Source organism: Lathamus discolor, chromosome Z (assembly GCF_037157495.1).
Source record: "Lathamus discolor isolate bLatDis1 chromosome Z, bLatDis1.hap1, whole genome shotgun sequence".
Taxonomy (NCBI): domain Eukaryota; kingdom Metazoa; phylum Chordata; class Aves; order Psittaciformes; family Psittacidae; genus Lathamus; species Lathamus discolor.
The window spans coordinates 21,734,471-21,749,230 of NC_088909.1; the positions used below are offsets into that span (position 1 = coordinate 21,734,471).

At 55.0% G+C, this 14,760-nt stretch overlaps 1 protein-coding gene across 1 annotated transcript; it reads right to left on the reverse strand.

Moving 5' to 3' along the window:
* Positions 1-827: 827 nt before the first annotated feature.
* LOC136005842 (hydrocephalus-inducing protein-like) lies at positions 828-8,347 on the reverse strand. The gene is made up of 8 exons (XM_065663736.1): positions 8,228-8,347; positions 7,181-7,494; positions 5,207-5,246; positions 4,274-4,483; positions 3,269-3,406; positions 2,324-2,501; positions 1,734-1,864; positions 828-1,007 (listed from the first exon to the last, which is right to left on the reverse strand). Exons 1-8 carry the CDS (start codon positions 8,345-8,347, stop codon positions 828-830), a joined length of 1,311 nt encoding a protein of 436 aa, XP_065519808.1.
* Positions 8,348-14,760: the final 6,413 nt, after the last annotated feature.

Here is a 14,760-nt window from a genome sequence, read left to right on the forward strand (position 1 = left end):
AGGACACTCTGTAAAGCCCAGCATGGCGTGGGGTGGAGAAGCAAATGGAGTGGATAATTCTGTATCCACTGCTGTGAAAACTCAAGCCAAGCCCAGGAAACCCAAGGCCTGACCTGAGCACCCAGTAATAAGACTTGGCTAAGTCATGGGGAGTGCAGGGCCTAGGATTTATCAGCCACCAACGGGATCTTCAAGTCAGTTTAAAGTGGGTACTGGACACAGTTCCTATGCTGTGAAAAGCCATTGCAGAGAAGTCCACTGCGTCTCCACGGGTCTCAATGAAACTGCTAAGCTGGTGTCCGGCCCAAGCCTGAAACTGCTTCAGGACCTTCTCATAGGATTTCCTTGCAGAGGATACCTCCACTGCTCTGCAGCCAGATCTGTCCCCAAAGCAGCGCTTGAGAGTATCGCGTGCAGTAACCAACACTACAAGATTGCTGTGAAGGTCTTTTTGCAGGCAATCCCACTTGGAAAAGCACATAAGGGATCTGGACCATTCCCTGCTCTTCCTGCTTAGTGGGGTCTGCTTCTCGGCACAAAGACACCGGCTTGGAGATGCCCCTTTCACAGCTGGTCAGCAGGGGTGGTGCCTGTGCTGTCTGCAAGGGCTTGCTGGTCTGCACCCCCTCAGCTCTGAGAACAGAACCCAGCAACTGTGGGGAGTGGAGCACCTCCAGAGCTCAGGGTAGCACTGTGCAAGTGAGGACACCGAGCTGCCCACAGGGAGCACGGCGTAGCTCTCAGCATCAGGCCCTTTCGGAAGTCTTCAGCTATTCCCAGCTCTGAGACACAAGGAGCTCTCAGGGGCAGGGCTGCACTGCTGGCTGTTACCCTCGCGGCCCCTGGAGACAGGCTACAGGAGTCCCTACTAACTTGAGAAGCCTCCGATGTACACGCTGGTGAAAGGCAGTGTCCTCTGGGGGACGGGAGGCGAGAGCTTTCTGCTGCTCCAGGGCATGCTCCTCAATCAGCATCTCCTCCATCTGCATCTGCAGCTGAGCATCCCACTGAGGAAAGGAAAGACAGGGGCTGGTTAGCCAAGGTCCTTCCCAAGGCACAAGCTTGTCTCGGGTGGAGAATCCCACCCTGCTCTTGTTGAGAGGGGCGATGGAGTCAGTCTGCCTCACTGATCGGTGTCTGTGACACTTCCTGCTCTCTCAGGCAGGATCATATCCCCACAGAAATGAACTCCAGTGTCTCTGCCTGCCCAGTTATCAAAGCTGATCTGGACAGACACACAAACAAGCCAGAAACCTTCCAAAGCTCCAACTATGTCCCTTCCTCCAGTCAGTGCCAAAGCAGCCTGGACAAAAGCTCTCCTGGAAAGGGAACCATGAGAGAGCTGGAGCCTCCTGGAGATACAGAACACAGCACAGCCTCAGGATGCATTCAGGCTGCTGCTTTACGCTCTGTAAACCTGGCAGGGTTTGGCCGGTGAGCAACAAACCCCCCAGCACCGCCCTGTGTGTCCTTCAGAGCACCAGAAACCCAACTGCCTGAGCACAGCTTTCAGCATCTCCCTGGGGTAGTCAGGAGCTGGCGCATCGCCACGAGGGACAACTCCCAGAGGTGGGCAGCCCAAGGGGCACGCTGAGCTGACACACTCCGTGGCCAGGGGCGTGCAGGGAGGTGCCCAGTGCCGGCAGGGCCCTGGGCAGCTGCCGTGGGGCGCAGGGGCTCCAGTGTCTCGCAGGAGGGTGGCACGTGCGGGACAGGGCAGCAGCTCTACTCACCACGGTGCCCGAGTCGTCCACGCGGGGCTCGGCTGCCACAGCCTCCCCCAAAGCAATGGCCTCTTCTCTCTGGCTGCCTTTGTCCAGCTTTTCTTTGGCCTTTAGGAGGATCTTCTCATATTTGGCGTTGCCTGAAAGCACAGAACACCACCCATAGCAGTGGGGCAGCACAAATCCCACGGAAGACGGGAAGCCCCATTCCCCCGACACCCAGACACAAACTGCTCCAGCAATGTAGGGAAAGGAGATCCTGCTGCTTCTCACCCCCACCCGTCTTTCTCGCCACACAGGAGCATCTCAGCCCCACAGCGTGATGCAAACCCAACCCCTGTCAAAATCCCTGCCAGCCTCTATTACAGCTTTCCCAAGCTTTTCTGCCCAGCCATCATCTTCCCAGACCTCTTGGCAAGCTGTGCACGATGGTTCCTGCGGCAAAGCCCACATGGGCTCGTCTGCCAGAGGCTAAAGAAGCAACCAGAGGGCTGACCCGGTCTGACAGCCCTGAAACCTCCAGGCCTGCTGGAGGTGCCTGTGAGCTGCCCTGTGGGCATATGGCATGGGGGAAAGCCGAGCAGACAGGCAGTGCTCACCTTTGATGTTCCTGGGCAGGTCCAAGTGGATCCTGGGAAAGGTCCCCTCTCCTTTCAGGGAGATTTTTTCTGGCTCCAGGTGACCCAGTTGGATCTGGAAAGCCCTGCAGAAGACTCCAGGCACTCCTGGCAGGTAATACACTTTCAGCACTTGCTGCTTGCCAGGTTCAACGTAACCCTGCAGGGCACACAAGAGGGAGGGACGTAGTGTACCAAAGAGGATTCAGTGGAGGGATGGCTCACATGACAGACGCGCTGAGAACACAAGACAGGTTCTCATACATAAGAAAACATCAGACATCACCACCTCCAGCTTTCCTGTATCCAAATGCCTGAGTCTCACAGCTCTTCTGCTCACAGGGTTTACCCTCTGCTAGCCAGAGCCAGGCACAACAAACCAAAGCTCTTTCACCAGCTGCTCTGGAAGAACGGAGAAGGGCCTCTGCTTCCAGCAGGGCCAGCAGCTCCTGGCAGCAGCTTACAGGAGAGGACATCAGCATGTCACCCCTCAGACGGACAGGCACTGAGGAAGGTGGAAGCCACTTGGCCCTTTGGCTTCCTCTTCCCATCGCAAAAGGGCACCAAGACAGGAACACTGCTCCAGCTCTAAGACACCCAGGCAGGATGACAAGCTGGGATGGAGTGATGCTCCAGTGATGGCACAACCCGAGAGCTCAGCTCTCAGCTCCAAAGAGCTCCCGGAGCACTCGTGCCTCCCACTGGTGCTTGCTGTAGGACAGCAGAGCCAGCGGCGCCCAAGGACAATCAGGGGCTCCGTTAGGATTCTGCTCGATGGACCTCCTCTGCCTCTGCAACAGTCGCTCACAGCCTTGTGTCTCCTGGCTGGTTTTGGATGGGGCTTGTGTGTTCATTCCCCCTGTTTTCCCCCAAAACGCTCTCCTGGGCAGCCTGACACAGACCGGGTGAAGCCTTTGTGCTACTCACCCTGCTGGGCACGACCAGGGGCACGCCAGGCAGAGGGCTGGCTGCAGTGCCTGTGCCGGGGCTCAGCACCGCAAAGGCAAATCCCAGCTTCCCACTGTTTTGCAGGGTCACCGCTGCTTCCGTGACTTTGTTAAACACCTGAGGAGAGGGCAGAAGAGCAGGAAGTTACAGGCACACGTCTGCTGCCGAGAATTTCATTCCTCTTCCATCGGGTTGAAAGCAAAGGAACACAGCCCAGAAGCAGGGAGCGCACAGGAGAGATGGGCACTGGGCTCTCTGGGTTAGCCTGGGCAGCCCGCGGCCACAGGGTACCCCTGGGCCCTACACAGGAACAGCTATTTGTGGCAGAGGTGCAATAGCAACCATGGAAAGATCAGTAATAAAGCAAGTAGGGGACACAAGCTCTCTGCACTTGAAGGTGTCACCCAACTGCGAGCTGAAACGCAGGAGGAGGCATTGGGGCATTTCAGGAGAAAAGGCACCTGCACACAAGTATTTGTGGGCACAACACAAGCCAAAAGGGAGGGAGAGAGGGCAACGCACACAAGGGCCAACAGCTGGAAACAGCTGTGGGGGTTGTAACAGGAAAGAAGTACAGTGAGGGTTATTTGGGGACATTCTATCCGGCTACGGTGACTGGAAGCCCAGGTCAGCTGCCTCCTTGGTTGATGAATCAGGAGCATTAAAAGAGAGCACCTCATTTGGGCTTTAGGAGCAGATCAGCGGATGGATGTCTCAGGGACACATCCCTCTGCAGATCACCACTGGGATCCTGCCTGCCCCAGGAGGCAGCGTTAGTTAGAGGAGGGATTCCCAGCTTTGGGCTGGGCTGGGGTGGAGATGGCCATTAAACGCCAGCTTGGAGGTATCCCCCAAACGTTGGACTTCCAAGCCACAGAGCCAGCGAAGCAGCTGGGAAGGGGGGAGAACCCTCGACCCGGGTGGGCAGCAGCCCACCGGTCATGCTTGGAGGCAAGGAGCACTGACAAGAGCAGCGTGCGGCACCTGCAGCCCGCAGTCGATCTCGGTGGTGTCCAGGAGGTAGCTGATGCGCGAGGCCTCCCCACGCAGAGCCACCTCGTAGCTCGGGCCTCCCTCCACCCTGCACAGCGCCGTGACCTGGCTGACGGTGTTGGCGTGGCCGAAGAAGGAGAAGCAGACGCGCTGGCTCTGGCCCGGCTGCAGCTCACCGTGCAGCGGCAGGATATCGAAAACCTGCACGCAGGGAGGAGAGATCCACACGTGGAGCACGGGATTGACGCAGGAGAGCAGCCTCGGCTTGGGCCAAAGGATAGACGTGGCTGCAGGGGCCTCTTCCTCAAACACAGGCAACATCATCCTCATCTCACACTGCAGCCGTTCCACTCACCAACGGAGAGACCATGGGGAAAACCTTCTCCCACAGTCCCAATTAATGCAGTAGCTAATACACTACATTCATTTGTGATGTCTCCTGGCAGCAAGAAATTCTCTCTGCTGCAGAACTTGCCTTCAAAAACACCTTTTCCTGACCTCAGAAGAACACGAGACTGGGAGCTGAGAGCCTGTGGAGCCGGGGGCAGGATCCAGCCCAGCTCCTCGCACTCCTCATGCTTTTCCCTGTCTCTGATTCACATCCTGCTCTCTCCAGATGCTGCAGCAAATGCTGCCGCAGCAAATGCTGCCGCAGCAAATGCTGCCGCAGCAAATGCTGCTGCAGGAATTTCCTACCCACCACTTGATGAGGACCAAGATGGATAAAGTCCTCCATAGCTGCCGCACAAGGAATGTTCTTGACCAGCCCTATAACACCTCCCATGTGGCCTCTCCAATGACCAGCGATGCGCTTGTTATGACATGAGGCCACTCCGGCAGCAGCACCCAGGACACCAGTGGGAGTGGGAGTACGTAACTGCTTGCTACACTGGAAATGTGGAAGTGAGACAGATTCCCACTTACCTCCTCCACACCCAAGGCGAGGGGCTCTGTCTCCATGAACCTGGAAAAAGAACAGACCTTTGCTCAGGGACCTTGCAGTGGGAGGGAGGGAAGTCTGCACAGCAGCTCCTCGGCAGGATGGGGCCCCTGCGGGGGCATCAGTGGTGTGAGCTCAGCAATGAGCTCCAAAACTGGGATGGAGCAGGTCAACGCCTGGCAATGACACTGGCACAGCAGCGCTGCAGGCAGCTGGCAACTGCTTGCCTCCAGATCTGCTATCTCCTGCTGCGTGATTCTGAAGATCCATTCCGTCACTGGAGAAAACACCTTGGTGCAAAGTCTTAGCTCAGCTTTGAGCTCTCAGACGTCCAAGGGCTGAGGCTTAGGGTTAGTCTGTCTCTAACCACGTGGGTCTACAACAAGAGTAACCATGAGAGATTCATGCCTCAGAAGTCAGAGAAAGGGCACACGTTGGTCTACACTGCCTATGTCCAGCCACACAGCAACAGTTGGATTGTGTTGCTCATATGATCACTCTGCCCCAGGTAGCAGCAATGACCAAAGAGCAAGGAGGAAAGAACGGGCTGGACAATTAGAAAGAAAAAAATGTAAACACACAAAGTCTTGTTGAGGCAGAGAAACAGCATTTTTCTCTCCTGACCAAAATAAATGTGTGCGACTGATCCTGGGAGTCTCTGATGACCAGCTCCAGCAAGGTCCCAGGTAAGGAAAGTTCCAGTCTTTGATCTCCCCTTCATGAGACCTGATGCTTGATTCCCTCCATGTCAGACTGAGTTAGAGCTGATAATTTAGAATACCAACAGTGCTTAGTGTGGACCAGAAATAACATCTGACACGCTGCTCTTCTGCAGGCTCCTAATGAACACTTTGAGGTGGTAACACCTTGGAGACCATCTTCATTTCCAGCTCTGGCACACAGCATCCCATGGTGTCTGCGGAGCACCCCGGAGTGCTCCAGTGCCCTAGTCGTCTCCCCCAAGCCCTCCTAATAGCCACAGCTCATCTCCAGTTCCCAAGAGGTCACCTCCTCCGAGTCAGATCCCAATTCCCTTCACACAGCTGCTTCTTGATCATTTCCCTTGTTTGTAATAACAGCGCTTCAGTGCCATGTGGTGAACTTTGCTGGGTTTCCTAGGGCATTACTGAAAACCATTTGCTACCGTCCTTCAAACTGCCCAGAGCAGACTTTTGTGCTATGCAGAGAAGCCGCAGCAGAAGGAGCACTAGGAATGTGCTTCTAGATGTGCTTCAGCACCACTACAAGTTTGCTCTTGGCCTTGGAAACCGTAGACCACCACTGCATGGTCCTCCTTCCCAGGGATGTCCATACAAGGGCTCCCTCCAGCATCTACAGCTGGACCTAAAGTCACAGCAGAACCTGCCATTCCTCACTAGAACTCTACATAGCTCTTCTGTGAATGTGACGTGCAGTTCAAGAGATGAACACTCACTTCAAGGGGCTGTTTGCCTCAGGCCACGAAGATCTGAGAAAGCAGCTTTCTACATCAGCCCTCCTGCCCCCAGGAACCCATACAGGCCTACAGCAAAGCAGAGCAAGGGACTGCGACAGCAGTGTGTCACTCTGATGGCAGTGCCTGGGTAGGATCTTAGTACAAAATGACAACAGATGGGCTTAGCAGGGAAGGACACCTTCTACATCCGCTTCTCCAAGTGCCGAAGCATGCCTTTGCAGCTGCAGAGATAAAGCAGAACTCCAGCTTATGGCTATGTGAAAAGGGTCAGTAGTGTCCTGCAGTCCCAGCCTGGCTGGAGAATGCTGTCTCCTTCCCAGCATCAAACCGGTGGAGATCACCTGTTCCCTGAGCACCTTGGCTGAGCACAACTGAGAGGTGTGATTTCCTCAAGGGAAGGTTGAAAACAATTTGGCAGATCAGGCAAATGGCCTCAGGCTTTGCAAACCACAATCAGGACACCAGGAAGAAGAGCTTCCAGGAGGGGGAGAGGTGCGCATACCTCACTGGGTTCACCTGGCTGTCCTTCAGGAATGCCCAGTGGTACTGGACAACCAGTGGGCTGCAGTTGGTCATCTCCATGTAACGCACATCCTTGGTGTCATTCAAGATGCAGCCAAAGTCCACGGCCGTGGTCTGGATCTGGAGATTCGGGAAGTAGACTTCTCCCCGGACGGTGACCTGCTCTTCGTGAGGATGCTCCAGGAACTTGATCTTCAGAGCCTTCTCCGCTGCCCGGATAAGCAAATCCTCCTCATAAGCAGGGTTAAATCCGATGCAGAGTTGAAGTTCCTCCCCTGTCCTCAGCTTCATGGGCTGCAAGCAGATGAAGAGAAAATGTTCAACGTGTGACCCCAACAAGGGCTTCTCGCTTCATCCTTCATTTTCTTCACGCTGTCTGACCAAGCACCGCACTTTTTTCTGAAGCTGCCTGAGGCTCACGGTTCTGTGCTCTGCACCAATACAAGAGGAAATCCACATTGGTCTCCTGAATTCTGGAGCCGCAGAAGCCACCTGCTAAACACAACCAAAGCAGCACTCTGGCACCCAGGCCTTCGCCCTCACTCTGAAGGAACTCCTTTAGCCTGCAGCACAGCGGTGGCTGCACCTCTGACAACACGTGCACTGCAGAGCCCATGCCCAACACCTTCCGCACACACCAGGGCAGGAGCCAGACAGCAGCTGGAGAAGCCTACCTCAGCCTTCCCAAAGGCAGGGCTGCCCTCAAAGACAGCAAGCTGTTCCCCAGCTTATCTGAAGATGGCTGCTGGAGAGCTGGCATGCCTTCCAGCAGACACCTTTCCTACAGCTTGCCCACAGCTGGGTGCCTGCTCCCTCCTCCCCCTGTCTTCAAGCCAGGAGGTCTCTTCCCGATTCAGATGGCATTCTGTTTCCTTCAGCAGCTCGTTTCACATCTGATTTAGCTCGGGCCACTTTACTGCAGACTCTACAGAACACACTTCCATCATGGAGGACCTCCCAACAGAGACACACCACCACGTTCATCCCCCTTCAAAGCCCAGCAGCAAGACAGTCCGGGGCTGCTCACCTGAGCATCTGCAGGGAGAGGCTGCTGGTCCGCAGTGCAGATGGAGAAGGGCTGCTCTAAGGCAAGGACCACGCTGAGGGGCAGCGAGCACATGTTCTTTACAGAGAGAGGCTTGTACATCACAGCCAGGACATCACCGGGGTGCTACAGAAACAGGAGACAAGAAAAAATGACCTTGAAGTGGCCATGGACCTCCTCCCCTTCAGACGCATTTCAAATTTTCCAACCCCAAAAGTGCATCCATCTCTATTTACTCTTTTGATTGGTTTCTACCCCTCTGCAAAGTTTGTCCTCCAACTCTAGCAGACGCTTTCGCGTTTAGAACCCACAGCCTTCCCCAGGGGACAGGGAAACAGTCTCGCGTACAGATGAGGGAGCAGCCCCCCAGAGGAGGCAGCTGCTTCAGCAAGATCCAAAACAGAAAGTGAACCCACTCTGGCTCCAGTTGTGTGTCCTCTCCTGCCCAGAGAGGACACACAGGCACAAGGCACAAGGCCATTTCCACTCCCATACAGTAGTTTCTTACCACCCTATCAGCTCTGCCAGGCCCGTAAGGCAGTGATGCTGCTCAGAGGAGGCAAGCAAGCAGGATATGGCCTGCAGCGGACAGCCTGCAGCAGCCCGAGGTCAGCTTTGAACATTCACGGGCACATGCAGACAACTCCAAACCTCAACAGTCTGGCCGCAACCTGCTGCCCCTGCTCCACTGACAAGATGTTGCAGCCTCAAAGCTAAGCTCAGCCTAAGCCTTTTCCTCCTGTCCATGCATTGCTCCGCGCTTCCTGCATGGTTTATTTAAACTAGACAGTCTTTGGGAAACTAATTGTGGATGCATTGGCATCCAACTCCTGCAGTGTCGCAGCACGCAACACATGGGAGCATGTGGCATCAAGCAGACCACAGGCAGACATCAGGGGGAGCTGAAAAGCTTCTGATTAGATGTGAACTGCCTGCTCACAGGATTTGTGCTTCTCTGGAAGCCTGGGAAGTGGAGGAGAGACCTGAAACCGCAGAAACTAAATCATGAGCTATCTGCTCTTTTTCAGACACCTCACGCGACGGGGAAAGGTGATGCAGGAGTTGGGATCCAGACACTAAAGGGCACACACATTGCACTGGTGCTCTCATCGCTGCAGCTGAAGGGCACTCGTGGGTCCTTTGAAGAAGGTGAGGCTTGGGAAAGGCAAAGAGGCAGCACCCATACCGACGGCAGGGAAGGCAAAGAGGCGCAAGAGATGCCAGTTTTTCCTCATCAGCTTGAGGAGTTGACAGGAATCTCAGCTTTTCTCAGCTTCCCTACACGATCGCTGCTCGGACATCACCACACCTTGGAAGATCCTCAAAACCCTGACTACAGACACTGGCGTCTCTCTAGAGGGGGGCATGCTCCCCCTCGCCAGAGCAGCTGTAATCTCAGTTCTACCTGGCTCAACTTAGAGAACAGCCTCATCTCTAGCAGCATCCTCACTCCTCTCACCACCACCACAGGGAGGGTGAGGAGGGATCTGCTCTCCACCTGCAGCCCCAGCACAGCAAGTGGCTCTTCCAAAGCCCACGCTGCTCTCACGGGTCCCACATCTCAGCCCGTGCCCTTGGCTCAGCAGCTCAATTCTGTCTCCACCTCAAGAAGGGCAGAATAGAGCTGCGGAGACTGTCCCCAGCCCCACAGGGGTGAAATAATGATCTCGGCATTCATGACAAAAGCTGGGCCTGGCTCAAGTCAACAGCCAAAGCTCTGTGGACTTGGAGAACTTCCTCCTTAGGACACAGGCACACCCCAGCCACACCAGTCAGTGCCAGGATGCAATGCAGAGACTCACCTTCTCCACCCGGAAAGTGATTTCTCGGCTGGATATTTGCAGAGCAGGAGCAATGAACTCGCACGTGACGTCCACCTGCACGATCAGATTCTTCACTCCCTCCTTGCCCACGATGGCGTGACACAGCAGCTTCTCCTTCACCACCTGCATGCGAGCCACACGGCCCCCAGCGGGTGTTATCAGGGTGTCCACAAAACACACTGCATCTTTGAGCCGCCCACCCACACGCCCCATTACTGCATGAAGTTACAGCCATTGGTCTCCTCAGGAGCCCTCTCTTCTTTATAAGCTGCATCCTCTTTGTTCTGCACTCACGCGTCCCTCGTGTTACAACCCAACCACCACAAAAAGCCCTCAGGAGTCTTGTGCTGCCTACAGCTCTCAGAACAATCCCTGCCCAAACGGTTATTGCTTTGCTTTGTCCCACTGCCAAACAAAATGCTTACCGAAAACTGTAGGAACTCATTAAAAAAAAACAAACCAGACTGTATGAAGGGAAACAGGGGATAGAAGGATCAATGCCAGCAAATCCTCCCTTGCAAGTTTAGTGGAAAGGATCCCTGGGAAAACCCCAGACAGACAGCCTGCCTTCCTAGGATGTACTGTGTCCCCCTAGACCTGCCTGTCAAACAAACCTCCCCAGGAAAGAGATGTCTTCAACCTGGCATGAAAACCCTCTACTTAAGCTGGATGCTCTTACATCCAAGACTTTTCCTGATTCCTCCTCATGGTTTCACTTCCCCACATTCCTCCCTTTTTTCCTCTCTCTTCCCTCTGATAGACCACCACAACCCAACTCCTCCTCAGAGCCTAGAGACGTCAGAATCACCTGTGCTGCACGTGCACCACAGGGTCTTGGGCTTCTAACCAGCCTCAAGAGTATGAAGTTCTCGAGACCTAGGGAAGGTGGAAGACCCAATCCCAGGCTCTTGGCTTGGACTGCACGAGCCAGGTAGCCACAGCTGAGCTCACAGATGCCCATTTGGCTTTCCAGGAAGGCACCCTCACCAGTGGCCTGACCATTTCCCTTCTGGTTCCTTCTTCCCTCTTCAGCAAAGCCTTATGGGCTCAGGACTGCACAGGGACAGTCCCATCGGAGTCAACCACCTGAGAGATCAAGTCTTCCTCAAGCTACCACCCAGGCAATCCTTTAAAACCCCTCTCAAACTCTAGCAGAAGCAGAAGCTTAATGCACATTTATTCCCCATTCACTTAAACACTTGTGCCCGGTGCTCCTGGAGCCAGGGAAGGCACACCGGGGTCAGACGGCAGCTCCTCTGCAGAGCTGGATTTCCCCCGGAGAGAAGGGTCCAGGGAGGAGAACACTCAGTGACCCTGCTGAAATCTGCCCCTCTGAGCTGCAACCCAAGGGTGCTGCAAGACCTGCCTGCCCTCGGCACACAGGGGCTGGCTGAGGGAGCGGGGCGAGCGCTGATGGGAATACTGACACAAGTCAAGCTCTCAGTTCTAATGATCCCTGGAACACTTTCCCATGTGGACGGACATCATTCGGATCATTAGAGCTGGCACACTGGGTTCATTTCTCTCGTCCCGGTCTCCGGGACGGACAAGCTCCCGGCCCGTGTCTGTCTACAGAGGAAAATCAATGCTGCTCCCAGACACTCCCTACCTTCCTGGGTGTTTTGTTTCACTCGCTGCTTCCCCACACAGACAACTGGCCATTTCTTTAGTTACTTTCTGCCTGGGCTCCCAGTCTACCTCTAACTTTAAGGCCAGCTGAGAAAACTGGGGCTGCTCAGCCTGGAGAAGAGAAACCGCGGGGAGACCTCAGAGCAGCCTTCCACTAGCTGAACGGGGCCTACAAGGATGCCGGACACGGACTCTTCTCAGGAACTGCAGCAACAGGACAAGGGGTAATGGACTTAAACTCAAACAGGGCGAGTTCAGGTTAGATACAAGGAAGAGGTCCTTCACTGTGAGGATGGTGAGGCACTGGCACAGGTTGCCAAAGCAGTGGTGAATGCTCCATCCCTGGCAGGGTTCAAGGCCATGCTGGACAGAGCCTGGGGCGACAGTGCCTTCAGGCCATGTTTTGCTACCACCAAGTTGGCTGTATGGTAGCCATGGAACTCAAAAAGCCTCAGCAACTGATGGTGGCGAGCATGGAAAGCAACTGGTGCTGCCACAGTAACTTATGGCAGGAAACCAGGTTCTCAGAAGCACTTGCCCATTTGCTCAGGCAAATGTCAAGGGGCTGCAGAAATGCCCTGATGCAGAACTCACCTGGGGGGTGCTGCAGGAGCCTTCCAGCACCACCTCCGCTGTCTGGCCGGGCATCAGCTCCGTCCTCAGCGGCTGAAGCTTCAGCACAGGGCCACAGGAGGAAACCTTGCCCTTGCTCTTACTGATGCGAGGGAGACGCTTGCACTGCTCAAGTGTGGTGCCACCTTCTGTGGTCCAATAGAGCAGATGGGTGCGTCGTCCTTTGTTTGTCATCTTGAAGCGGTAACAGCAGGGATCCAGGCTAGAGGAGAAGCAGAGACACAAAATGGCAGGGGAGCTGCTATTTGCCACTGGTCACCCAGCTTCAGCACCCTGAGGGCACGACCTGACTGCACACTCGGCTTCACCAAAAGCCAGACCTTGGCTGCCCCTAGGTTTGTCACCATCCAGCAGCTGCTCTGCTGGCACCCTTCCAGCAAGGAAGAGCTTCGTAAAGAGCCTGCCCCACATGCAAGTAGCTGGAGGAACAGCCTCGCTGCCATTCCACCTTCCCCTTGGGAGCTGTTGTTCATGCCTCTGAGGCGTCTCGTAGGGAGCATCCAACCCTCATTGCCCCCAATGTACCACCCTCTGGTGGCGGCTCTGCAGCCGACAGCAATGGCAACAGCTCCAAACTGAGCCCGCAGGCAAAGACATAAAGGGGGGCAGAAGACAACTACATGAATCACATGGACACTGTCCCCTCCATTGTGCAGCCAGCTTGTGGCTGCACTGAGCACAGGAAACTCTGGACAAGCACCAACCTCCCTGCGATGTCCCTGCGTACGTGGAGGGCTCGTGGGTGCGTATTTTACCTCTCCAAATCTATCCCAAGTACTTAAGGTAGGATTAAGCTGCTCTTTCTACCCCAAGAATTCAGGTATCGGAGCACCACGGACCCTCTTTGCAGCCACAGAAAGGAAGAGCCACCCCAAGAAAACTGTTCTTCTTCTCTGAGGAGGTCTCCAACACAAGGCAAACAGCACTTTTTTCCTCCTGCTTTCAAGAACATGACTGGTTTCAGACACACACGTTGGGACCACTGAATCCTCTCCTTCCAGCTCACCAATTTCAATCGAGACTCTTCATTTATCCCACTCCACCTCAGCAGACTTCCACACTTCCACACTTCCTCCCCCTTCCAGAGCTGGTCCTGCATCCACACTCGCTTGCCCGTGCCTCGGGAAGCAGGCAGGAGAAACCAGGGAAGAGCCACCACGTCTAATAAAGATCAACCGGGCACGGAGTGGGGTAGAGGAGCCAACTGGGGGATGACACAGGGCAAAGAAATTCTGCTGCTCCTCCAGGGCTCCTGGCCAGAGGGGAAATAAACCAGCACCATTCATTCAGTCGAGGAGCTGCTAACAAGCTACTGCCCAGGCTTGCTGCTGCTCTGAGATCTTACTCCAGACGGAATGGCAAGGCAAGCAATATCACTGCAAAGAGAAACATGTCTATACTTGTAAGGCAGCATTTCTCAGCTGGAGGCTTCCAGGACCTGCTCTCTTCCTCCAAATCTTTGTTTGATAAAGTGAGGAGACAAATGGATTATGACTAAAGACAATTCAGCAACAACTTAGCAACTGCTCTCCAGCTCGGTGGCTTTCAGAGTACCTACTGACTTTCAGATGGCCATAAAATGTTTCCAAAGGAAGCCCTGTGGCTTCAGGGAAGCAGAGCCAGGACTGTGAGCACTGAAGAAGCTTGAGGGACTGCAGCAGAACTCCTCCTTGCTGAGCCCATGGGGAAGTTTGAGCTGAGAGATTCCCTACCTGAAGCAGGGCGCCAGGTTGAGCTCCGGGCCAAAGGGTTTGTCAATGACAATCGTGGTGCCAACGCCAACAGCCTGGACGGGGATGACATAGGCACGACTGTTCTCAATGAACAGCACCACCTCGTCCTTGAATTGCTCCGTGTCATCCAAGTTTGCAGTGACAGCCAGAGACACCTCGGCCTTGGCAGGGATCACTCCCTGACTGGGTCCAACGGTCCAGCACGAGTTTGCACCAGCCTGGAAGACAACCAACACTCATTTAGGACGGAAACTACGGACCTGGCTGCCACCAGCCAAGGCCTGCCCAGACAACACGTTCACACCGAGCCAGTGGGTGTGAAGATTCCACTGACATTCATGCACAGCTTCTCTGGCTCGTGCTGACACAGGGCAGCTCGCTTGGAAAGGAGCCCTGAGAGCTCCGCTCCAAACGTGAATCTGAGAGTCTGCTCCCTGACAAAGCTCATTTATCAAAGCTTGGCAACAAGCCCGCCAGAAAATTGTACCCCAGAAACTATTCCTGAGGAATGAGGATGGGGGTCTCGACGGAGCCAGACCTTCAACTCCCTGGCGTGACCCAGCACAGCCCTGCTGGGCCCGCCCAGGCCAACAGCCCAGGCCAGGGGAGGACGATTTGCATCCTCTCCTCATTCTTTCAGTCAGCATCTGCTCTGGCTCCAAGGGGCAGCACCGTGCACTGCTGAACAGGAGACCTG

Excerpts from the sequence above, each read along its gene's own strand:
- LOC136005842 (XM_065663736.1), bottom strand. The coding sequence starts at position 8,347 with ATGTACAAGCCTCTCTCTGTAAAGAACATGTGCTCGCTGCCCCTCAGC. Across the intron at positions 3,407-4,273 it reads AGATCGACTGCGGGCTGCAG|GTGTTTAACAAAGTCACGGA; the intron begins GTGCCGCACGCT and ends CCCTCTCCTCAG. Across the intron at positions 1,008-1,733 it reads TGGACGACTCGGGCACCGTG|TGGGATGCTCAGCTGCAGAT; the intron begins GTGAGTAGAGCT and ends TCCTTTCCTCAG.